Source organism: Schistocerca serialis, chromosome 2 (assembly GCF_023864345.2).
Source record: "Schistocerca serialis cubense isolate TAMUIC-IGC-003099 chromosome 2, iqSchSeri2.2, whole genome shotgun sequence".
NCBI classification, from domain to species: domain Eukaryota; kingdom Metazoa; phylum Arthropoda; class Insecta; order Orthoptera; family Acrididae; genus Schistocerca; species Schistocerca serialis.
Genome location: NC_064639.1, coordinates 713,920,795 through 713,948,571, shown reverse-complemented (window position 1 = coordinate 713,948,571; position 27,777 = coordinate 713,920,795). Strand labels below are relative to the sequence as shown.

The 27,777-nt window shown below is 39.4% G+C and overlaps 1 protein-coding gene across 1 annotated transcript in view; it reads left to right on the top strand.

Annotated features, from left to right (window-relative positions):
* The window catches only part of LOC126455676 (ATP-binding cassette sub-family C member 12-like), a 518,625-nt gene that overhangs the window by 238,926 nt on the left and 251,922 nt on the right, over nt 1–27,777 (top strand). The window contains exon 15 of the mRNA XM_050091443.1: nt 3,081–3,221. Within this exon, the coding sequence (XP_049947400.1) occupies nt 3,081–3,221 (141 nt within the window). The remainder of the gene's footprint in view (nt 1–3,080; nt 3,222–27,777) is intronic.

Sequence of the window (27,777 nt, the reverse complement as noted above, 5' to 3'; positions counted from 1 at the left end):
TCTTCTGATCACTAGACTCCTGAACTCTGCCATACTTGACATTTGAGGACCTTTATATACAGTGTTTGGGGCCTTTCGCTGAAAGATGGAACATGACTATGTTACTTTTCACCTCCAATTCACAATCAGTGAGCATGAAATCAGTGGTTTCTTAATGGGCTGACAAAATGGTTTTGCTGCAAGGGTCTTTGACTATCTTAAATCTTCAGTGGAGCAAACATCAACTGACTCTCAACAAATACATTTTTGTTTTGCATCACACTATCAACTAAAGGAGTAGCACCATCCCTCTAATACAGAATGACAATTTATTTTTTATTTATGAACATAGACAAATACAGACAAGCAGGACTGATCAATCTCATTCTCACACCAGAAACAATTGAATTTTCCATTGACATTCTTGTCAGCTGTATGTTCCAGTATTCAGTATTGCTTGGAGCTGTTCACAGGCTGTGGTCTCTTTGCTTGTACTTGCAATGATGTCAAGGGCAGTCTGACTGCTCTTGGTGCCACACATACCTCGAAAGGAATATCTTAGACAAGAATACAACAACCACAACTTACAAAAATGAAAGAATTCTAATATTAACAAGAAACACTCTTAATTCTCAACTCATTCTGCTTGTTCATTTATTTGAAGCTATAATACGTGGATATAAAATCAACATTTGTAAGGGAGTCTTTGTACCCTTACATGGTACACTGTCCGTCTCTACCTAAGTTACAAGGCTTGCACCTAATATTGATACTCAGCTGATTTTTTTTGAACCCTTCATTATTTGTCATTCACTCAATACACCTGCCTTAGAGTTACACTGTGCTCCATAGAGTGAGGACATTTTTGACAATCAAAAATTATGTTTTGGATGAAAAGAAGTGAGTTAGTCTGCTATGGTCTCTCAAATTAGATGAATACAGCACAGTAATGTCACTTATCACATGGCAGACTTTCATTGTGTGAGGTGTTTCCAAACTGTGAATGTTGGATGACTGTATGCTGATAAAAGAGGAAGTTTGTTCTATCATTTCACAGAAATTGGATGACTGAGTACTTGTGTCCAGTTTCCAGCACAAGACCAACTGGACTGAAAATGAAATCGACAAAAAGAAGAGATGCAGTACAGAGGGGTGGTAAATTTACCAAGTTCAAATTATAACAGCCTCCGTACAAGTCCATATCCCCACAAAATTAGTCATCTCATTCCTGCACTGTTTTATTAAATAAAGTAGATATTGGTGCTGATAGAGGTAGTGATTCCATTGTTAGCCAACAAACTAACTATCTGCTCCTGTGATGTTTTTGGACTACAATTACTGCTGCTTATATCTTTCTTCCAAGTCTGCCCACATTTCCAACCTTTGTGTTAGATGTCAGGATATGAACATGAGAAAACATGTTACCACTGTGTGTGTGTACTGTGCATTGAACTGAGGACCTAGAAATGACAGAGAAGCTTCATCCCTGCCATAGCCCTCAGTGGTTCACAACCCCACAACAGCTTACAACTGTCCAGTCACCCCACTGCTGCCCCACACCGATCGCAGAATTGTGTAGTGTTAGGGGCCCAGTGGACACCCCCCCGACTCCCCCCACCCCTCCCCACCTCCCCCTCTACACCCAGGATCCCAGGAACATCTCGTACCAGATGAGTGTAACCCCCCAAGTGTTTGCGTGGACAGTAATTATGGTGTACACATACATTAAGACCGTTTTTGCACAGCAATTGCCGACGTGTGTAACTAAGGTGGAATAAGGGGAACCAGCCCGCATTCACTGAGACTGATGGAAAACTGCCTTAAAAACCATACACAGGCTTGCCGGCACACCTTGACACTTATCCGCTGGGTGGATTCATGCCGGGGACCAGCACATGTTCCCGTTCAGGAAGAATTGCGTTAGACCGCTCGGCTAGCCAGGTGGGCATTACCACTGTTGTCATATGATACTAGCATGGTGTACAGGCATTTAACCTGATACAAGTGCACATATATCTTTCCCAAATAAATGGTATACAAAGTCAGAGTTGTACCAGGTTATAAAATGAGCAAATAATGCATTTAAAAACAATAATATACACTGTGTGTCCGTAAGTTATTTTGTGAACAAGAAGAGCAAAAATGATGCAGCTTCCAGAGGTAGATACCAGACTCAGTAACATTAAATGAGAAAGGCTAAGTAGTTGGCTGCTCTTGATTTTTATCCTTTATTGCTGTGGTGTGAGTTATGAGATCACTTGTGTCACATACTGGAATATTCTGCCAATGCTCCCTTCAGGTGGCACACCAGTTGCTCAATGGCTTTGTGCTCAAAGTGGCCCCCAGATGAAACAGACTGACCTTTTAATCTTGAAAGCATTCAGAAATAAACTGAAAGCATTCATCATTCAGTGTGCATAACATCATTAGATGTAATTGTGTAGACTTCCACAGCAATAATCAGCTTATGAAAGACTTTTATGATTGTGATACCACATTTATTTATTAATTTATCCTGAGGTAAAAAAAATACCTATCAGTCAATAAAATTGACATTTTGACTGTGTCTGTCTCTACTGATGTATTTTGTTGATAGTTGTTTCACAGTAAATACAGTGCCATACTCACAAAACTTTTAGTTTTTCACAAGGTAATTATAAAATTGATTGCCGTGAGAAGGAAAAATTAACCTACAATTTACTTAAAACATCAGTTTCTGTTGTGAGGTTGTCACAAACAAAGTCTGCATGGCTGCAAATATGAAACATAAAATTATACTTTTTTCAAATATTAAACAATATGTACACCCAGTATTTCCTCTTTTTTCTGTTGTTTCCCCAACTTGTTGCTCCTGTATTTGTAAAGATTACATGTCATGAATAGCATTCTCAAATGCAGTAGCAGTAGTGTTTCCTAAATATTAGACCAAAAATTCAACTAATGATCTGTATTTATTGATGCTCCATATCTTTGTAGGTTCCTGATTGGATCAAAGAAAAAGATATTCTTGTTTAATTCTTATCATCAGCAACTTATTCAGTTAGTTCAGTATAAAATATGTTTTACCACAAATAATTTTATTTACTTCTTTTCTACAACAGGTACTACAATGCAGTTTACAGCTGCCTTCTGAGTAGTGTATTACAAAACCTAGCTGCAGAAGATGAAGCAATTGCAAATGAAACTCTGTCTATGGGTGTTCAACAGAGAATAGAACTAGCTCGTGCTGTTTATTCCAACAGGTAATAAGTTCACATCTTTTTGAAGGAAAGCATGTTTCATAAAGATACTGTATGGAAGACAAAATAATTCCTCTTATTTCTTTTAATCAAATTTTCTTTATGTCTTTTAATCAAATTCCTGGTGTCTATCATCAAGGCAAAACTTAAAGCTAACTTAAATCTAGAAATATCTACATAATCATACGAAACAAAAATTTATGATCATTTGGTTATTTGCAGTATTATTGCCTTGCATCAAGTTAACATGGTATTCCAACAATAAGTAGAAAAGTTAATTTGAGACAATGTGGAGTTATTGCTACTAAGATAAAATGACACAAATGCACCGAAGGACACATGAATTGATGGCAGAATAAATGGGTCAAAATAATTGAAATTTAGAAGTAACAGTTAAAACAATGAACATATGAAATGGCTTATTAAAACTGAAAATGTCTTACCCCATTTTTTCAATCTTAAATACAAATAAAACAATAATTTTCATTCTTTGTTAAGTTGTACTGTCTCAGGAGTTTTGATTCTTGGTTTACTGCCTGAGAATCGGTGATATGGAGCAGTAGAACTAACACTGAACAAATATAATCACCAGAGAAGTTAAAAAAAAAATACTTCTTAGGAACAGCAAATTTCTTTCAAATAAATATCCAATATGAATATGGCCCTTGTCACTTGTTTTTATGTCTTCATTGGACTGATGCTTGTGAATTATATAGTAGGCTATATCATTAACCTGAATATTGTTTTAAAAACCACAGTGCTTCAGCTGGAACGATCCGCTTGTTGGTGGTACTTTCTTACTTTAGTCTGGCAAGCAAAACTTTCGTTTTCAAAATTTACCTTATCTGGAGCAACATGGGGTCATGTAAGAATGTGCTGTCTATCATTTTCTTGTAATTTGGAGTCTTTCTTTTTAGAAGTGCAATGGACAGCATTTTTTCCATTATTGATTGAGAGCCATAAATTTATATTTTGAAGATCTTCCAGATAAAGTACATTGGTGTAAATTGGAATTGAAGTCATTTATAAATATATTTCTGAAGAAAAATTATAGTCTTCTACTGAATTGTGAATTTGCAAAATGACTAGTCTTCTACTGAATTGTGAATTTGCAAAATGACTAAGTCCCTAGAGGTACATTTTCAGAAACAACAAAAAACTGTCTATTATCTTACTGAAGCAAATATTGCAAAAAGTTATTGCATGATGTGTTGCATACATCAAAATTACATAAAACTGTCATTACAAAAGTATGACCTGGTAATCCCTTTATGTTCACATTTTGGTTTAAAAAAGGACTTCAGTTGCTTTTCAAACTAACTTCAGTTGTGCTTCTTAGGTCATAAAATTCTGAGGTATAAACACAGAAAAATGTATTTTCTTTATTGAAAAACACATTCAGAATATATAGAACAGTAACTCATCCAGAGAAATAAACATGCATGACAAACTTTCCCATAAAAAAGTGCAATTTTACTCATTTGTCGTTGTTTCCCAAGCTACAAATTTCTCATAAAATGCTCTAGATTCGTTACAGTCAGGAATGTACTTGAGCATTTTGTGTAAATCTTTAATTTTGTTTTCTTTGACTGGACATGCACCATTTGGATAAGCATGTCTGCATGGTAGTTCTGTGATATGTAGATACGTTGGCCCAAGGATGAAAGAATGTTCAATTATTCCTCCTGTAAATGGTTTTGCCACAACTATTTCTATCTGTTCTGCAGAAAAATAGAATTCAAAAAAACTGAAACAGTGAACAATACCTTTTTATCTCTTGGAAAGTGCTTAATAGATGAGTCTGTGAAAGTGGCATTACTTTTGATATAATTTGGCCACCAGTTGTTGCAATCATAAACATTCCCACTTTCAACAATAGTAACTGTAAAATTTCCTTTAGTGCTAGAGCTGACTATGTGTTAACACACTTCCTTCATTGTGTAGAGTCTGTCTACATATCTCAGTCTTCTTTTCACTACAGCAAAGTTCCTATCATTTGGCAGAAAGGAGTGTCCTCTGACAGGGAAAAGAAGTCTTATGTTCAAAACATGCCGCTGAGCACTTATAGCTGTTAAAAATCTGATAAGAGTGTTATTCTCATTCTGGCCTGGACAGCCATCACAGAACAACCTGAGTTCTTTATTACTATATGAGACATAGATATTCAAAGAATGGAGAATAAAACTGCATACCTCATTGGGAGTTTTCTTAGCTTGCCCATATGGTAGATGTAGAAGTATACCGAGTTACAAATACAAGTACAAATGTTTTATTCCACTGTTGAGCTTATTTACATGCAATTGGCGTCATCAGTGTTAACATAATAATAACAACAATAATGATATAAACTTTGAGATGACCAATGTTAATAACTACAATATAATAATCCAAGATGGATACAGTACATATTTGTGCAAATATCAATAACAACAAGAAGTTTCCTAATAGATCAATTACAAGATAAATGAACTACATAGATCAGTGAATGACAAATAAATAATCAAACAGATAATTAACAATAAGTACAGGAAACAGTAATAAAATAGTTGCACAGTGTGGTGTGTGTATAGTTTGCAATTAATTTATAGTTTTTTCTCATAAGGAAAATGGCTCACTTGTCACATAATCAAGGAACTCTTGAGCAGAGTAAATTACTTTACAGAGTGTCCACAATGAGACTCCAACATTTGAACTCATAAAATCTGAGAGGAAACACAATTTATTGATGAACAAATACAGGGAAATCATACAGCAGCTCATCAAGTTTTCATACACAGGTGGACAGTTCAGTACACTTGAACATGGGCGCCACGGGTAGCATGAAGAATATCAAATCCATAATCGATTTAATGCCATGTGTTACAGAACATCTGTTCTGTGACAGAGTTGATGACAATTGTTGTTCGCTATTTCAAGTCTTGCAGGTTCATTACTGGTGTAGCGTGTACCCGGTCTTTCACATAACCCCACAAGAATAAATCGAGGGGGGTTATGTCGGGCAAACGTGGCAGCCAAAGAATTGGACCTCCACAGCCAATTCATCGATGTGGGAATGTGTCATTTAAAAATTATTGGACATCAAGGCTCCATTGAGGTGGTGCCTCGTCCTGTTCAAACAGCACATTTGGCTGCAGGTCTGTTATCTGTGGCACGGCAAATTGTTCCAACATGTGCAGGTAGATTGATCCATCCACAGTCGTATCCTGAAAGAAAAACAGCCCAACAATGCGATTTATCATCAAACCACACCGCACATTAACTTTTGGACAGTTGCGCATGTGTTCCCCAGGTGCATGTGGATTTTCAGACCCCCAGATGCGCACATTGTGACGATTGACAGCCCCTCGTCAGTAAACATCACACGTGATAAAAATGTCTCATCCGCGGCAATGCGATCTAACATGACACATGCAAATTCTTCTCGCTTTGGTCGATCATCACACTTGATTTCTTGCACAACCTGCACTTTATATGCATACAAACATAATTGCTGATGAAGCACTTTGTGCACTGTTGAACGTTTCATACGAAGTTCTCATGCTGCCTGTCACACTGACTTTGTTCGAATGACTGCCACACTTGTTCCACATGATGTTCACTGATCCCAGGCCTACTACCACCATGCCCTTTCGCAACACTCGCAGTAGCCAAAAACTGATCACACCACTTCTTTATAGTCCTGAACGACGGGGGCACTTTGTTGTAAACTCGACGAAAGTTTCTTTGCACTTGAGTCACCGATTTTGTCTCTACATACCACCAGACCACTTGTGCATGCTCCTTCATATCCTCCATTTTGCTAAAACAATTGATTGCAGCTCCACTACGGCCACTTGGTGTATCAAATTTGCACACCACAAACTTGTTGAGTTGCTCTGTCTGCCCTTCAGGATTCACAGGTCCACCATTTGAAATGAGAGATACATAGGATATTAAAATGTTGGAGTCTCGTTGTGGACACCCTGTACTTTTGATTCACCTCAATAAACTGTTTTTAAATTTATTTACTGTCACTGTGTAGGCATTTTCAGGTAATTTGTTGAAGTAGCCAGGAGCAAGATATTTGTAGCTGTTATGTGACTTTGCAAGCCTAGCATATGGCATATTAATTGTATGTCCACTTTTTATGTTATGGTCATGGACTCTTCTCCTTAAGTAAAATATACTCAGATTCTCTTTAACAAAGACAAGGCAGCTGTAAATATACAGGTCAGGCACTCTCATTATATTTAGTTTTTTAAAATATTCTCGACATGATTCACATGGGGTAAGTTCTGCTATGCACCTTATGGCTTTCTTTTGCCATTTAAACACAAATTTTGAGTCTATGGAATTGCCCCATAGTAGTATTCCATAACTCAGGTGGGAATGGAAGAATGTAAAATCTGCATATAACAGAAGCTCTTTATGACACTGCTCCTCAGCTTGTACAGAAGATATATGGTACATACCAATTTGCCACATGTCTTCCTTATGTGGCTATTCCAGCTGAATTTTTGATCTATATGAAATCCTAATAATTTTACTGTTTTGTTATCATGACTGGGAGCATTCAGATTGGTTACAGTTACTTCAGTTTTATTATCATTTTTCTGCAGTACATTTGTCTCAAACCAAGTAGTGCACCTCTCCATTGCCACTGCCATGCTGTCTTGCACATTTTAAAGATCTGTATCACATGTGATGAGTGTTGTGTCATCAGCATATAGCACTGCATCACATGCAGGTAAATCACTTATATAAATAATGGAAAGGAAAGGTCCAAGAACAGATCCTTGAGGCACACCCTTTACAACTGGAAGACATTCTGAAATTTGATTATTTATCTTAACTAACTGTTTTCTATTGTCCAAGTATAACTGCATTAGGCATAGGGCATTCTCTCTCACTCCAGAATGGTAGAGTATTTTTATTAGAATATTGTGGGAGACCATATCAAAAGCTTTCCTGAGGTCCAACAGTGTTGCACAGCCAATATCTTTATTTTCAAAACAATTGTGTATTTATGCTACCATTCTCTCAACTGCTTTGACTGTAGAATGGATGGATCTGAAACCATACTGTGAGGAAGTTAGTATTTGATTATGTTCAAAATATTGACTCGTCTGTTTATGAATGCAATATTCTACTATTTTTGATATTATGGGTATAAGTGATGTTGGTCAATAGTTATCTGGTGATGCTATATCTCCTTTCTTATGTACTGGTTTAACTACAGATATTTTTAAACATTCTGGATAATTACCTTCATTTAAAATTTTATTGATTATTTTAGTCAGTGGTGTTACAGTTTGATTTCTGATATATTTAATATATATATCTGATATATTTAATGGCAACTAGACCATGTCTGTATGGACAAAAATTTTCATAAGGAGATCCACAATGTTAAAGTACTGAGAGGAGTAGACACAGGCTCAGACCATTATATGGTTAAAATTAAAATCAAATTCACACCGTTAAAGAAGAGGACCGGAGAAACTAATAAAATAAAAAGGAGGTTTGACCCACATCAGCTAATTAAAAATAATAAGTACCAACAAATAACACAAACCATCAAATTAACAGATGATCTAGAACAATTAGTGCCTAATCTTAAAAAAGAAGCAGAGAATCTAGCTCCCTTGAATCCACGAAGGAAACATGCATGGTGGACATCAGAATGTGACAAATTCCATGAAGATAGACACCAAGCACGGTTAAAGTTTCAAACACATAAAACTGAAGAAAATGCCATCAACCTAAAAAATGAAAGAAAAAAATTCACTCAAAAAATTAGAAGAATCAAGAGAGGATTTCATAAAGATATTATAAAGTCTATAGAAGGTAATTATCATAAAACCAACTCCAGGAACTACTACAAAAATCTTTGGGAAACAACTACAACAATATGAGTCCCCTACACTAATACTGAAAGATGAAGATGGAAGAATGACACACAGTAACAAGGAAAATGCAGAAATCATGGCAAAAGGATTTTACAAACTTCTGAATTGCGAGGAACCCAAAGAACCCTTACAAATCAACATAAATACCCCAATAAAAACCAGACCTAACAAACTAGACCCTCCAACTTTCCAAGAAGTAGAAGAAATTCTTAAAGAACAAAAAAATTATAAGGCATGTGGAGAAGATCAGGTTTTTGTTGAAATGTGGAAATATTCAAGTGACACAGTCAAGACCTCCTTACACATGGCTCTAACAAAAATTAGGGTAACAGAACAATTTCCCGAACATTGGACCACAGCTATCATCCACCCACTACACAAAAATGGAGATAAGAGCAACCCAGACAACTATAGAGGCATCTCTCTCCTAGATTGCACATATAAAATTCTATCCATGATCCTATATGAAAGAATCAAGGAGCAATTAGAACAGGAGTTAGGGGAATATCAGGGAGGTTTCAGACCATGGAGAAGCTGTGCAGAGCAGATAATTAGTTTAAAATTGATTATGGCATACTACAAGAAATGGAACAATCCTCTGGCAATAACATTTGTAGATTTTAAGAAGGCATATGACTGTCTCCAGAGACCTTCAGTATTAAAAATTTTAAGAAATCTAGGACTCCATCCAAAACTAATTAAAATAATACAACTCACTCTAACCAACACCAAATCAAAAGTGAAGTTTAGAGGAGAAATTTCGGAACCATTCCTCATAAAAACAGGCTTAAGACAAGGTGACTGCCTATCACCATTACTTTTCAACTGTGCACTGGAATACATAATGAGAGAATGGTACAAGGACAATCCAAAGAGGATAAGAATTGGAAGTGCAAAAGATGATATTAGCTTAAACTGCTTGGGATTTGCTGATGATCTTGCTCTCCTAGCCAACACCATTCAAGAAGCCAGGCAACAACTGAAATTACTACAAGAAATAGCAGAGAAAGTAGGCCTTAGAATATCATTTGAAAAAACGGAGATTATGCTAACTGATCCACCACTTGCAAACAAAATTACAATAGGAGAACAGGAAATCAAAATTGTTGATAAATTTAAATATTTAGGCGAAATAATAACATACAATCTAAATGAGAAGCCATCATGGCAAAATAGAATAAAAAAACTGAACTATGCGAATTACATTACCAAAACAACATACAACAAAAAAACCTATCTATAGATGCACAATTAAAACACTATAAAACAGTTACACAACCAAAAATAACATATGCAGCTGAAACTATCTTCAAAACAACTCATACAGCAGAAATTGACAGAATACTAAAAATAGAAAGAAGAATAACTAGGACATGTATAAATAAACAGTATAAAATAAATGGACATTGGAGAATAGCATCAAATGAAACAGTATATAAGAAAATAAAACCAGTCATGAGCACAATCAGGAAGAAATGCATCTCATTCTTTGGACATCTGATGAGAACTCCAGAAAACAGAATTAGTAAAAAAATAATACAAAAATTGTGGAATAGTAAGAGCGACATTAAATGGATCACAGAAATTAAGGAAGATATAAAAGAACTTCAAATTACAGTAGATGACCTAAAAAACAAGACAGAGAAAACCAGAATACTGCAAGACCCGCAAACCAGACTACAAATGAAAATTAATAAAAGGAGTACAGGAAGAGTTGTCTCAGATGAAGAAAGAAAGAAAATATCTGAAAGAATGAAGAAATATTGGGCAGACAGAAGAGCAAAACACCTTTTATATAAGAATAGCCTCTAATAATTATATTACCTAAATATATTAAGTTATTGTCAAACCAAATTGTATCCATGTGTAAAAACTTGTTTAGAACTTTGTATTTTTGACTACAGTGGTCCAATGAAGGCCATAAAATAAATAATAATAAATAATAATAATAACATAATTTGAGAGACCATAGTCATCCTCTTCTGTAGAATTACTGAGTTTCACTATTGATTCATTGACCATCTTCTCAGTTATACAAGTCCCGTGAAAGCTGTCTGTCTGCTTACCGTTGATTTCTGGCAGCAGTGCCTCTGCCTTACTCACATTCTCCATAATGCTGTTATCTGATTGAGAACTGACAAAATGCAAATTTAAAATATCAGATGGAATTGGTGACTGGTATACTTTATCATCACAGTTAGTTTCTGTTTTAATAATTTCCCATATAGCTTTGTATTTATTTACTGAGTTCAGTATATATGTATTACTTGCTTTACACTCAGCTGCCTTGAAGTCAGACCTGTAAATCTTTTTCACTTTTATGTACATTTCCTTGTCATCATTACTGTTCTTGGACCTATCATGATAGAGTAGCATTATGGTTCTTATTCTGCTTAGATGTGGGGTGTACCAGCTTTATAGATTTTGTGGTTTGGTGTAACGATTTTGCTTTGATATTTTCTTGCAGTGTTTAGGACAACATGCTTCAAAATTTTCAGTTAACAGTCCTAGAAATTTGTTGTTAGATTCATGTGCACTTGCAGTGGCAATTATTTTATTACATTTTATTAAATTCAATTTATTTATCAACTTGTTTACCTTTGATTCATTAACTGGTCTTATAATTTTTCTAGTCTGTGGAAGTTTCAGTTGCTTTACTGTTAAGAGTTTGTCTGAGCCATAGTCCCTCATGATCTGAAATGTCTAGCTTGATTGTGTTTATTCTGTTTGTTTAGATGAAAATTACAAATTATGTTATCTATACATGCTTTCTGTCTTATGGGTTTTTCATTTACACAACTGAAGTTAAGGGATCTTAATGTATTTCACAAATGATCAACCTTTCTATTCTTAAACATAATGTCTATATTGATATCACCAAATCTGTAATTTTTGTATCTGAGTAGCAAGAGTATCAGTTTCACCAGAAGCTCCACAAACAGGTTTTCTTTGTGTTTTGGGGAGTAGTATATTGAATCTATTATAATTTCCTGGTTTGGCAACATTATGGCTGCAGCATCAAATTTTGCTTCTATACACAGTCCACTCACATCTATAACTTCATAGATTAGGTTCACACAATTTTTAACACAAAGGGTGTTACAAAAGGTATGGCCAAACTTTCAGGAAAGATTCCTCACACACAAATAAAGAAAAGATGTTATGTGGACAAGTGTCAGGAAACGCTTAATTTCCATGTTAGAGCTCATTTTAGTTTCGTCAGTATATACTGTGCTTCCTCGATTCACCACCAGTTGGCCCAATTGAAGGAAGGTAATGTTCACTTCGGTGCTTGTATTGACATGCGACTCATTGCTCTACAGCATTAGCATCAACCACATCAGTACGTAGCATCAACAGGTTAGTGTTCATCACGAACATGGTCTTGCAGTCAGTGCAATGTTTACAAATGCGGAGTTGGCAGATGCCCATTTGATGTATGGATTAGCACAGGGCAATAGCCATGGTGTGGTACGTTTGTATCGAGACAGATTTCCAGAATGAAAGTGTCCCAACAAGAAGACGTTCGAAGCAATTGATTGGCGTCTTAGGGAGCATGGAACATTCCAGCCTATGACTCGTCACTGGGGAAGACCTAGAACGATGAGGACCCTCCAATGGATGAGGCAATTCTTTGTGCAGTTGACAATAACCCTAATGTCAGCATCAGAGAAGTTGCTGCTGTACAAGGTAATGTTGACCACGTCACTGTATGGAGAGTGCTATGGGAGAACCAGTTGTTTCCGTACCATGTACAGCGTGTGCAGGCACTATCAGCAGCTGATTGGCCTACACGGGTACACTTCTGTGAATGGTTCATCCAGGAATGTGTCAATCCTCATTTCAGTGCAAATGTTCTCTTTACGAATGAGGCTTCATTCCAACGTGACCAAATTGTAAATTTTCACAATCAACATGTGTGGGCTGACGAGAATCCGCACGCAATTGTGCAATCACGTCATCAACACAGATTTTCTGTGAATGTTTGGGCAGGCATTGTTGGTGATGTCTTGATTGGGCCCCATGTTCTTCCACCTATGCTCAATGCAGCACATTATCATGATTTCATATGGGATACTCTACCTGTGCTGCTAGAACATGTGCCTTTACAAGTACAACATGTGGTTCATGCATGACGGAGCTCCTGCACATTTCAGTCGAAGTGTTCGTACGCTTCTCAACAACAGACCAATAGATTGGTAGAGGCGGACCAATTCCATAGCCTCCACGCTCTCCTGACCTCAACCCTCTTGACTTTCAATTATGGGGGCATTTGAAAGCTCTTAAGTTTGTTCTTAAGAGACTGCACATTAATATGTAAGAACATTGCACTTGTACTTATCTTATTGTGGTTTTCCTAGCCCTTCAGAAAAAATCATTGAGATGGGATGAAACTGCTGCTGCTTTCTTCTTCCTCAGTATACGACCATTTGATGGGTTTTCCAGTGTTGACTGCTCCTTCAGATGGCATGCTTAGTTTTCATATTATGCCTAAAGAAAATTTCAGCTGTCATTAAGTGATAAGAAGATATACCCTGAACTTAAATAAATAAATGTTTAATTCCACCTTTGAGCATTTTCAAATGCGATTAGTGTTGTCAGAGTTAACACAATAATAATAACAATAATATAAACTTGGATATATGTCATTAACTACAATAGAATAATCCAAGATGGATACAATACACATTCATGCAAATGTCAATAACAACAAAAAGTTTCAAAACAGATCAATTACAAGATAAATGAACTACATAGTTCAGTACATGACAAATAAATAATCAAACAGATAATTAACAGAAAGAATATCAAACAGTAATAAAATAGTTGCAAGTGTGGCATATTGATTGATTCATTGATTTTTATTTGATTACATTTTGTACAAAATGTGTACTTTTAAATAGGACAAGTCAACTTAAACCAATTTTCTTTCAATATTTAACCTATTTATTACAATTTAACACATCAAAGTGGCAGTACTTATAATAATGTTGCATACATTTGAGGGAGATGTTCAGGTTAGTTACACCAAACAACCCCCATTTAGCAGTAGTTCATTTATTCACCACTAAACACAAGCAAGGCTCACAAAGAACTGACATGGTGGAACAGAACGAAGGTAATGCTTAGCTTAGTTCACAGAAAGAAGGATGCATCGATATTTGAGTTGATTTCATCGGCGCCACACATTATTCACCCATTTTTAGATCCTGAAAATTATTTACATACTACACTATACTCACACACACAGTTTGCGGGTGGAACAGAGCGACAACGACGATGTCTCTGGTGGGCATGGCGAACACACGAAGCATGTTCAGGTCGATGTCGGGCGGGAGGGAAACACATTTCACCAGGTGGCAGGGAATGGCAGAGATTATGTCATGAGCACTGCATGAAGAGAAACACACAATGAACACTGTATAATTGTGCAGTATTATTGAGATGTCGTGGATTATGTCTGGGGGGACAGGCACAGACACATCGAGCAAGGGCACGTTCAAGATGGGGGGGCGTGAGAAACCTCAACAGGGTGAGGCAGGTGACGGTGGAGAGGTCAAAGGGACCGGCAAAGGGCCCAGCAGTGAGGGCATGATTGTAGGTAAGCTCGACGTGGGCAGCATGTGGACACTCGACAAAGTGCGTGAGACCAGAGTAGAGGATGAGCACGGAGGAGAGCTCGACGACTGGATCTGGAAGTCACTCGACCGAGTGTGTAAGTCTGACATGAAGGGAGTGGTCAGAGCATCGTGAGCCACGACAGTGAGTGGCGCGGTTGTGGCCTGAAGAGGGCTTGGAGGGGGGGGGGGGGGGGGGGGGGTTAGAAGAAGGCTCGACATGAGCAGGCTTAAGTCTATTGAGAGAGACTGTAACAGCTGAATCTTTCATCTGGATGTCATAGGTGTTGGCTGAGCGCCAGAGAACTCAGTAAGGGCTGGTATACAGAGGTTGGAGGGGAGCATGGACAGTGTCATCTCGGAGCACCATGTTCTCGCAATTGTCCAGAGATTTCGGGACAAGAACCTTAGGGCGGAAGTGGCTGGCGGTCGGAGGGATATTGAGGTTGATGAAGTGGCATCTGACGCGGTCCATGAAGAAAGTTAAGTCAGACTGAGGGAGAGAAGCAGAAGGGCTTACAAGTTCTCCAGGGAGAACAATGTTCTAGCCATATACGAACTCAGCTATTGTGCCTTTGAGGTCTTCCTTATAGATCGCATGAATGCTGAGTAGCACAAGTGGAAGGGCCTCCATCCATAGAGAGTCGTGGCATCAAAGAGCTGCCTTGAAAGTGCGGTGCCAGTGCTCAACTAGCCAGTTACTTTTTGGGTGATATGCTGTGGTATGGATGCACCAGATGCCACAAATGTTACAAATCTCATTGAACAGGGCCAACTAAAATTGTCTGTCTTTGTCAGTCGTGATGATAGCTAGACATCCAAAACGTGATACCCATGACGCACCAAAAGTTCGAGAAACAGTTTTTCCGTAATATTGGGGAGGGGACAGCCGGGGGGGGGCGTCAATGTCAATATGAACATGCTGTAAACGCACAGGAAGGATCAAAAAGATGCCGAGGGGGGGGGGGGGGGGTTGAAGTGTGCTTGTGTACTTTGCAGCATTAGCATGTGATGCAGGAGCATTCCCACACAAAGCGCTCCGCTACGAGGCGGGCGGACGCACAAACACTAGGGTGGGCTAAACTATTCAATGCATTGAAGACAGCTCGATGGAGAATGGTTGGGATGAGGGGGCGTAACGTGCCCGTACCATTGTCGCATCAGATCTCACCAGAAATGCCAGGGAGGGTGGTGCGCACGAAGTGTAGTGGAGAGGTAGAGTCTGAAATCAGGTTTGGCGGGTTGGAGGTTAGGCAGTTCAGGGAGGTCTAACAGTGAATGGACGGCACCGACTCGTGAAAGGAAATCAGCAACTATATTGTCTGCAAACTTTATGTGTCTGACATCAGTGGTGAACTGAGATATCAAGTCCATGTATCTGAAGCGGCGAGGAGGTGGGTCAGCTGGCGGGTTTGTAATGGCCGCAGCCAGGGGTTTGTGGTCCATTAAAACATAGAAAGGGCATCCCTCAACATCAGTCTTAAAATGTATGATCACTTCATAGACCGTGAGCAACTCCCTGTCAAATGCGGAATATTTCCGTTGTGCATTGGTGAGCTTGCGCAAGAAGAACTGCAGAGGGGAAGCTTGGCCATCGATTGTCGGGCTAAGGAGAGCGCCGATGGCAGTATCGCTCTCGTCTGTGGTGATGAAAAGCTGCGCATTGGGATGAGGATGCGCGATGATGCAGGCCTCGGCATGAAGATTTTTGAGGGCAGTGAAAGAGTCAGTCATAGCAGGGGTCCACGGAACGGGCCGAGATCCAGAAGTGTTGGTGCCTGCCAAGGCGTCTGACAGTGGAGCCGGAATCTCCACAGCCTGAGGTAGATGTCGGTGATAATAATTAACCATCCCCAGAAAGCGCTGGAGCTCTTTGAATGACAAAAGTCTCAAGGGGGCAGTGAAATGCCGTCGGCAGAGACCCGAAAACCAAGAAAAGTGACAGCGGGTTGATGTAGCTGCAATTTCTCCTGGTTGGTCTCGATGCCTGTTGCCGCAAGACTGTTCATAACAGTTTGCACATCTCGAATGTTGTCCTCGACAGAGGAGCTGAACACAAGAATGTCATCAAAATATGCAAAGCAGAATTTCAGGTCGAATAGCACTTCATTGATGAAGCGTTGTCAGGTTTTGGCTGCGTTTTTCAGACAGAAGGGCATGAATCGAAACTGAAATAACCTGTTGGGGCTGGTGATTGCTGTCTTCTCAATGTCTTCAGGTGCCATGGGCAACTGGTGGTAGGCCCGTTTGCAATCAGTGACAGAGAACGTGGTCGCACCTGTGAGGGAACTGGTAAAATCGGTAATGTTGGGTATGGGGTAGGTGTCCATAATTGTTCGTGCGTTTAGTCGATGGTAGTCTCTGCACATGCGCCAGGACCCGTCTTTCTTGAGTGTCATATGTATGGGTGTAGACCAGCTACTAGCAGAGGGTTCAGTTACGCCGGAGCTTAGTAGTTCAGAAATCTGATTTTTAATATCGGAGAGGCCCTCGGGACAAAGTCGACGTGGTCTACTGCAGACTGGGGGACCTGGCGTGAGGCGAAGCTTGTGAGCCGTGCCGTTGGTGACAACAGAAATGTTGCCGGTGGCACGGGAGGCTGTTTGTTTACAATGTGTAGTGGGCGGGGCAAGCAAAGCGTGCTCCTGGTGTTCAGAGCCACTCGGCGGATCCGACGGGAGCCAATATAGTGAAGTATCCCAGGAGTCAACAAGATGGCCGCCAGCCCGCAGCAGTGGCACTGTGATCGGGTGAGCTTGGTAGAGCTCATGAGCCGTTAGTGAGTCCATTGTCTGTGGGTGCGGCCTGTGGCAGCACAGTCGCGGGCGAAACGTTTGGCGTGAGTGCACTGTTTGTGTTGTCAGTGGCGGTCGCACGGCAGCCTGCAGGAGCGAAAGTTGCATAGTTTGAGGTCCTGTCCGCAAGGGGCAGGGAAGGAGCTGTCAGTTCAGGAACATGTGATGCTCGTTGTGTTTGTGCACTCGTGTCAGGCATAGTGTCAAACGCTGCCGTATTAAGAGGGTGTGGCCCTGCAGAGCTGTCAGTACATGTTATAGCAGTCTTGACAGCACAGTTGCGAGGGTTAGCAAGAGGTAAACACACGGAGGCTCGGTTGCTGTGACTGCAACGAGATTCGGCGCACATACTGACCTTGCTTTGTCCTTGCTGTAGTATCTGTAATTGCTTTGCTGCATCGGAGAGGTGGAGCTGAGTTTCGTGCACCCGGAGGGTGAGCTTGAAGGTTTCCTTCTGTAGGCGAGTGACGTTTTCAAGCTTGACAAGGCACTTCTGTGTTGTTTCTTGTAACATCATTGACAGAGATGAGCATGTACGGATGAAATGAGCCTGGACCAATGTGTCATGGGGGGGTTTGCTCGACGGAGCACAGGGGAAGTGAGTCTTGGACGGGTGATGAAACTCGGTGTTTCGCACTAGGTCCGGTGAAAGTTTGTGGTGTTGCAAGAAGTCAATGCCTAGTATAGGTTCATGAATTTTGCACACTAAAAATGTCCACTCGAGTTTGCAGTTAGCAGAGAGTGAGAGGATGTGGGATGTGGAACCTGAGCATTGTAGTTTAGTAGAATTCACGGCCTGCAGTGAAGTATGATGAGGGTGGATGTTCGATGATGTGAAGGACACAGGCAGCAGCGAAACATCGGCGCCTGTATCCACTAGGAAAAGGCATCCCGACGAAATGTCTTTAATGTAAAGTCATCTGATATTATCTGGTCGTTCCCAGACAGAATGGAGCACTGGGGGGGTGCCTGTCATATTGTGCACAGGAGGCAGCACCCAGACCTACCTGCGATTGGCGTTTGGGAAGTAGCAGGGTGGTCTGCAGTTCCGTGCCGCCTCACCAAACCATGTGTGGAAGTAACAGTATGGGTAGTGCAGTTGCAGTTCCTGTGGAACGTTCATTGCCAGTGGTGGTGGCCGAGGTTCGGTGGCACAGCAGGGTCGGTTGCAGCAGGGGTCGTGACCATGGGCGGAGCAGGTGACGTCCCAGTAGCTTGTTTACTGCTTCCGGGAGCAAGCGGAACGGTCAGCACAATGCGGCCCCGGCCGCGTCCAGCCACAGACGATTAGCCTGAACCTGAGACTTGTCAGGTAGGCAGTTGCTGGCGAAATAGGGCAGTGATGCATCGTGTAGCTTGTCAGCAATTGTCATTCTTTGCTCGACAGGTTCGGGAGACCTCTGAGGCGGAGCAAAGCAGATGTGAGAAGATAGTTTATCTGACAAGACGGTGAGGAGAGCTGTGTCAGAGAGTAGATCGGTGCTGACCAGGGCACGTAGCCATCTCCAGAGCTGGGAAGGTTTGTCATTGCCTAGTTGTTCGACGTCGAGCACTTGTCATTTTGCTGCCTCAGTTGAGCATGCAAGCTGACGTAGAACTGTCTTTTTGGCTAGAGTGTACCGGGTAGATGAGTCTGCGGCATCGACCAGGTCAGCAATCAAGTCCTCCTGGTCGTGCAGGTGGGTGATGAGGCACAGAAATCTGGTTGAGTCGTTGAGTTTGTAATGGTCAAACACTTCGTCCGCAATTTTGAACCAGGTTGGGATTAAACGGCGGCAGCGTCAGTAAGCATTGTAGAATGTTCTGAATAACAGGTTGAGTTGAGTTCATCGGGGCACTGCCTGAATTGAGCTGTTGTTGCTGTAGTATTCGAGGAGAGTGTGTCTCCAGGGGATGTGGCAACGATGGCTGTTCGGGTGGCAGCGTGAAAGTGACACGTTGTGGTTGAGCGCGATCCGTCACGACACAGAATGCCGATGCGGGTGAGACACAGTGATGTGTCGATTGCAGTTGCGGAAGCTCAACATGTTGCAGATGTGTTTGGATTGACGCATCACGGAACCTCAACTGGAGCCGGCGTGGGGGCGACAGGTGAGAAAAAGTTCAAAGTTTGAGAACGCGTGTTAGTCCGTGGAAAGCTCAATGTATGATCGGAGCCGAGGCCACCTGTGATGCAGGGAGGCTGTGGAGGTGTGGGCTGTCCAGAAGCACAGTGCGGGAAATGATGTTGAATGTGGGATGGAATGTGTGAATGTTCACTGTTCATAGTCACTCCACTCAAAATGGTGTGTGGATAAGGTGAGTGTTGTGGCACAAAACACTGAGGCATAGCAGTAGGACGGAGGTGGAGGTCAGGCACAGATAACAAGTTATTGTTCCTGTTGAAGGCCGAGGTATCAAAGTAGGAAGGCATGTGCTGATTCTGAACTGAAGCAGGTGCGGGTGTGGTCGGATGCTGAGGAGGTTGACCTGTGAATGAAGCAGTTCTGGACATGTGGCAGGTGTCCGCGTGGTACTGCACGGATTGCGGTGTGGTAAATCATTGTTCTGGTGGTGGTAGGTTGACCAACAAAGCATTTGCAGAAATCGGCATTGGTCCCGCACTGCACGGAGATCCATAAGAGGTAGCTGCACAGTCGATGAGGGAGGGCACATGTGGTGGGAACAAAGGTGTTTGATAGCCGGAGCCATGCACACTCCTAACTCACTTATTATTGCAGGCTCGAAAACGTCCGGCAAATTAGCCTAATCGTCGAGTGAGAGTCGTGTTGCAGTCATCACCCGCAACATGATGCATGTCGATCAAAAAATCCAGTGTTAGGCACTGGTCCAAAGTCAGCGTTCAAATGCTGTGTCAATGCAATACACACAAAAATAACGAACACGGAGGTCACGGACACAGTAAAACGACAAAAACGGAAGACGTTATAACTCGGGGTCACCAATGAGGGAGGTGTTTGGGTTAGTTACACCAAACAACCCCCATTTAGCAGTAGTTCATGTATTCACCACTTTACACAAACAAGGCTCACAAAGAACTGATTCAGCGGAACAGAACAAAGATAATGCTTAGATTGGTTCACAGATGGATGCATCAATGTTGGAGTAGATTTAATCGGTGCCACACATTATTCACCCATTTTTAGATCCTGAAAATTATTTACATACTACACTATACTCACAAATACGTTTTTCCCTAAATATTCATGTTCTTGTGTTATTTACACATCATAATATGTTCTGTTAGTTACAGTACCTCTATAACAGTAATAATAGCATTTTCCATTCATTGATACATATAGTCTTCTACACTACAAAATTCTTTTTCCATTAAATGATCATTTAAAAATTTTTGGAATGTCTTTTTGCCCACATTGTCCTGGAAACTCTTCAGAAGGCACTTTATGAGTTTGACACCCAAGTACCAAGGACCTTTTCCAGCAACTTTCTGTCAGTGCTGTATACTTCTCAGCTGGCCTTTATTTCTTGTTTCATGTGTGTCAACGTCTGCATTTCTTTCTAGTACCGCATTTCCTTTTATTAATGATATTATTGTTTTGTAAATGTATAGAGATGGAAATGTCAGTACTTTTTGACTATGGAAAACAGTTCTACATGAGTCTCTTTGTTTCTTGTTCAAGATGGTCCTAACATTTTTTTTTCTTTGCAAAGTAAATATTCTATTTTTATTTTCACAGCTGGAATTTCCCCAGACAGTAATTCCATATTGTAGGTATGGCTCAAATAGAGCATGGTACACTGCACATAGAAGCTCCTTGTTGGCATAATGTGCAGGCTGTGTCATAACAAACATTGCACTGCTTGATCTACAATGAACATTATCTATATGATGACTCCAGTTGAGCTTATTGTCAACTATAATCCCCAAAAATTTAATAGTGGTAACGTCTTCCAATCTTGTTTCATCTGTGAATATATCTGTGTTTTCTTCCTTTTCTCTATTTGTGAACACCATGAACATTGTCTTTTTTAGATTTAAAATTATGTAGTTTTGTATATGCCACTGAGTTATGTTATTTATTGATATAAACACACTTCTTTCCAGTATTCCCAGATTTTTTTCTACATTCATTAGTGTCATGCCATCTGCATATAATATTTTTTTTATCTTTCTTGCTGACATCAATATTGTTTACAAATAGGTTGAACAGAAGTGGGCCTAGTACAGATTTTTGAGGCACTACGTACTTAATATTTCTGATCTCAGATCTGCATCGAGTTTCTGTTCCCACATACTGCTTTCTGTTGCTGATGTATGATTTTATCATCTTGGCTGCATGTCCACAAATACCATAGCTTTCAAGTTTTTCAATAAGTGTAGTATGGGTGATTGTGTCAAACACTTTAGACAAATTCAGAAACATAGCAGATACAGAGTTTCTTTTGTCTAATGCATCTATAACAGATTCTGTGAGGCTTGAGATGGTAGTTTCTGCAGATTTCCCTTTTTGGAAACCATGTTGTGCTGGAATCGGAATACTGTGTTTCTCCAGGAATGTGGTCAACCTATTATGCACAAGCATATCTAGTATTTTTGAGAAACCTGATATTAAAGACACTGGTCTGTAGTTATTTGGATCATTTTTGTCTCCTTTCTTAAGTATTAGTACTACTTTGCTTACTTTTAATTTTTTGGCGAATACTCCTTCTCTAAATGAGCAGTTTGCCATATCCAAAAGATGTTTGATTATTTCTTCATTCACATGTTTTATTAAATAATCTGATACTTCATCACGTCACTGGTTCCAGAAACATTGAGTGGGATCATTGGCCAAGTGTTTTAGCCTGCTTTGATGCCTGATGATTTGTTTCCCCTTGTTGTTTAGTAAATTAGCAATTTTTGTTCCATCTGTAGCTATTTTGTCATCAGTTCTCATTAAATTAATAAAATTGCTGTTTTTTATTCTTTTTTGGTCTTATCTTTCACTGTTGATTATGTCCCATGTTGTTTTGCTTTTTTGATTTGAATTTGTTATGGCTCTGTTTATTGAAATGGCTTTTGCTCCTCTTATTAGTTGCCTGTACTTCTTTTGATATTGTATATAAGTCTCCATACTCCTTGCTTGCCTCAGTTCCTTCACTCTAGTCCTGAGTTCAATTATTTTTTTCGTAATCCATTTGTTACTGTGACTCTGATTTTTCTGATAGGTTACTTTGAGGAAGACTGCATGAAAGTGGTGCATTAATGTGTTAAGAAATGCATCATACTTCTCATTTGTACCTTGTGCTTGCATTGTTTCAACTCATTCTTCTTTCCTCAGTGTTTGTTTTGAAAATGGTCATGTTTTGTACACTGATAACCCTGACTTCTTTCTTATCTTGCATTTCTTCTGTATTTGAGCTCCTATTTATGTGGATGTGAATTAGTAACTCATGATGGTCAGATATTGTTGTCTGTAGAACTTTTGCTTTACATTTACTATCTTCAATATTTGTGATTATGTTGTCAATGATGGTCTGACTATGATCAGTCACTCTTGTAGGTACATCTATTATTGTTTTCATTTTACACTGTAATAATGTATTTTTCAATTTTTGTTTTGGTTTTGATTCTTTACTTATCTCTATATTATAGTCTCCACATGTTACAACATCTTTCATTTTAATCTTCATTAATAATGTTTCTAGTTTTTTTCATGAATGTTGTAATATTACTGCTTGGGCACCTGTATACACAGATAATTCTGAGCTCTTCACTCATTATGCCAGTAATTTCAAAATCTTTTTCAAAGCAAGCTGGAAGGTTTACATATTCACAGTATTCAGTATCTTGTTGACTTTCAATTTTCTTCTTGTATATAGCAACTACTCCACCTTTATGTTTTGATCTACAGAAATAATTAATCAAATCATAGTCTCTTATTATAAGGCTGCTAATTTCAACTTCATTTAGCCAATACTCACTGATGCATTATATATCTGGTTGTGTTTCATTGAAGACCACTTCCACTTCAAGTTATTTGTTGCTTAAGTACTGAATATTTTGGTACAAGATTTTAAGGTTTTTGTTCTCTTTATGAGTCCTGCGTTGCTGAATATCTGTTGTAGTTGGAATTGATATGTGACTATGCTGTATTTATTATGATTTATCTTGCCCTCCTTCCCTTTTGTTGGCTGTGGAATAAAAAATCTTTTTTTAAATAGTGGGGAACTGCTCATACTCTCTCCGAAGTCCATGTTGGTTTCCTTTCTGTTTGTTCAACTTTTGAAGTTGTTGGTTGTATGGTTTAATGTATTTCACATTCTTTTTGTGGAGCTGTGTGTGATGGTTCCTTTATTACATTTAATCCACTATCAGTTATTTCTGTTGACACATTGTGATCTTTCTGTTTTTTACAGTATGTTTGTTCCAATACTGCTGTTGATGCTGCATCTGCTTCTATTTTTGTTGATTCAATGTGGTCTATCTCATTGCTGGAATGTGATGGTCATTTTAAATTTATTTACTGGCACTGTGTTGGCATTTTCAGGTAATTCGTTGAAGGGGACCAGACCAAGATATTTGTAACTGTTATGTGTCTTTGCAAGCCTTGCATATGGCATATTAACTGGATGTCCAGTTCTTTTTTTCCGGTCATGAACTGTTGTCCTTAAGTAAAATTTACTCAGATTCTCTTTAATGAAGACAAGGCAGTTGTAAATATACAGGACAGGCATTGACTTTATATTTAGTTTCTTAAAATAATCTCAACATGATTCATATGGGCTAAGTCCTGCTGTGCACCGTTTGGCTTTCTTTTGCTATTTAAACACTAATTTTGAACCTACAGAATTGCCCCGTAATAGTATTCCATAACTCAGGTGGGAATGGAAGACTGCCAAATATGCATATAACAGAAGTTCTTTACTTACACTGCTCCTCAGCTTGTTCAGCAGATAGATGACACATGCCATTGTGCCACATATCTTCCCTGTGTGGGTATCCCAGCTGAGCTTTTGATCTATATGAAATCCTAATAATTTTACTGTTTTGTTATCATGTCTGGGAGCTTTCAGATTGAATACAATAATTTCAGTTTTACTATAATTCTTCTTCAGTATATTTGCCTCAGACCAAGTAGTTCATCTCTCCATTTCCACTGCCATGCTGTGTTGCACATTTTCAAGGTTGGTACCACATGTGATGAGTGTTGTGTCATCAGCATATAGCACTGCACCATATAGTACAACTGCGGGTAACTGGGAGACATTCTGACATATGATTATTTACCTTAATGAACTGTTTTCTATTGTCCAAGTAAGACTGCATTAGGCATAGTGCATTCTCTCTCACTCCATAGTGGTAGAGCTATTTTACGAGAATATTTTGGGAGACATAATTAAAAGTTTTCCTGAGGTCCAAAAGTGTTGCACAGCAAACATTTTATATGTAGTTAAATGTTAAAGCAAGAAAATCCACTCTCTCAGTGCATCACTTGGTTATATCTTCCAGTGTTTTATAGGTTCGCTGTGACATTTGTGAACTAGCAGTTCTGCTGCATCTACATGTTTAGCACAGTCATTAAGTGCACTGCTTTTCACTTTAACATTTAGTTCTTCACACATAATGATTGTGTCTACACTGGACCTACCACATCTCAAATGGAAGCAGTTTTTTAAATATCTCTGATAATAGTGGTAAACAGATTACTGTCAGGATATTTGACGAGAGTCCACAGCTCATGGTCTTGCGGTAGCGTTCTCGCTTCCCGCGCACAGGGTCCCGGGTTCGATTCCCGGCGGGGTCAGGGATTTTTCCAGCCTCAAGATCACTGGGTGTTGTTGTGTTGTCTTCATCATCATCATTCATCCCCATTATGGTCAGAGGAAGGCAATGGCAAGCCATGTGCACTAGGACCTTGCCTAGTACAGCAGAGCAGATCTCCCGCATTGTCCCCTATGCTCCTCAGAGTACGGGACCTCATCATCATTTGACAAGAAGTATTTCATGCATTGTTTTTACAGTTAGTTCACCATTTAAGTAGAAAACTTCTGTGTTTTCATAGTGAGTTTGTCTAGTTGGGAATGAGCATTAATATGAGTATTGATAGAAGGAAGTATATCAGCCTCTTTTGTGTTCCCTGGTATGTGTTCTCCATGTTGGTCTTTAGGAGACTTACTACTAAACAGCAACTTACACAGTCTCTTCATCCTGAATTCAGTAAGACAATAAACAGTGAGGAAGGCTTTCTGCTTGTCTGAATCTTTAAAATAATACTTGAACATACAGTAGCTTTCCTAGTACCTGGCTTGTCTTTCTTTCCTCTTCATCATTTTATGGCAGTACTTTCAATCTGTCCAGCAAGAACACATCTTGTTCATTCTTTGTTTCAAACTCTTTCATGTAATTAACTGCTCCTAACAATGGATTTGCAGAAATCAAGTTGAAACATTGTTTCTTGCATCTGAAATATATGACAGTGTTTTATAAACAAGAGTATGCATTACTAATGCCATTACCAGTCTTGGTAAGCTACATTGTTGTGTACAAGAATAATGTCTACAACAACATTGTGAAACAAAATTAAATCCAAATTGCTTACCCACAAGCAGGTCCTGTTTGTGTAGTTGAAAATATCTTCCCCAAATTTACATGCCCCAAACCTTTATCCTTTGCAGATTTTATTGTAGCTCTCTTGTATTCTCCACCCCTTTCAGTTCCTTTCCTCCTTGATTGGTCATTATTTTCTGCATTTTCAACAACACCAATACATAAAGCACTGCTATTAGATGCCATTTTTGTTTTCAACTTATGTATCACAGGTCTACCACACAAACCCAAATAATATAGACATTTTACCTGCTTAAAGTTATACATGAATCTAGTAGTAATAATTATTACCTGACAAGCAAACCAACTTAAGTCCTGGTCTAAGGCTGTTTTGCTGGTAAACACAAATGTTCCATTACTGGAAGTAATGTACAGAAGTTATAGACTAAAGTCATTTGATATTTAAGTGATGTAAGTTGGGTATTAGAACATTGCTGTTTCCATAACTCAAAACCATGGATTTAAGTCATTTTGCAGATTCACGATTCAACTGGAAGGCTCAGAAAATCTTTACTTGTGACTGCACATCCCATATTCATACTCTGTAAGGATTCAGTATCAGATGGCTAACAGATGTAATGATTAGTAGCTCTTGGACAACACCAGCCTCCCAAGCTTCTATGAATTACATAAAATTAGCTATGGTTGTATTTTTTCTCTCAAGATTGCAGACCAGGGACATATGAAGAAGAGAGTTGGAGTCATTTGGAATGTAAGAAATACGTACTTGCAGATGGAAATTATGAGCTAATTATAGAGCTTATCTCATCCAGCAAGAGCACTGCTAATGACAGTTAAGAATTTTGGTTCAAGTGACCATCCTATGCACATTTCTGTTCTGTCAAGAAATTTCTGGATAAGTTCTCTTGGCATAGAAGTATTATGCAGAAGTCAGTGTGAATGAACTGTAGACTGATCATGAAATGACATGATAGTATACCTGGAATACATCAAGAACCTTGCTACTTTTATGGTTATATGTAAAGAACATTTCATTGTTGAAATCTGTAATAAATATACACTGATGAATCCAAACATTGTGACCATCTTGTTGGCACACCTTTGGAACACAGTACAGAAAGTGTTCTGTGTGGCATGGATTCAACAAAGCCTTGGTAAGTTTCCAGAGATATATGGCACCCGATATCTTGCCACAGGTACCCAGTTCCTGTAAATTATGGGCAAGAGGATTGAGGGAAAGGAGCTGCTACCCAGTAGTTTCCCAAATGTATTCCATTCGGTTAAGATGCAGTTGAACTGACACTGTTGTTGAGTCAACATGGAAACACGTAAAGGTCATGTGCTGCAGAGCCCGATGTTCACTGATGTGCCCCAAACAATGTGCTCTGAAACAGTTGTACCTGTACCAGTATTGTAATCTGTCATCAGGTCCACTACAGATTACTAACTGTCCTGTTGTTCAGAGCAGCCAAGCCTATTTGTGTTTTACCATCCTTCAACCACCTCTCTTACATGCTGGAAATAGTAGCATATGAAGAGCCAAACAGGTTAACAATTTCTCAGATGCTCATTCCCAGGCAATGGGCCATAACAATCTGTGCTTTCTGAAATGTAGAAAACTCACAACCATTCACAGAATCATAACTCAAACACACATGGCTACTGTTATTTCCAGGCACTAAGTTGATCCTTGGCATCTGGATATGACAGTGGCCAAGTTTCTGTGAGATGTATTTGTGTGAATGA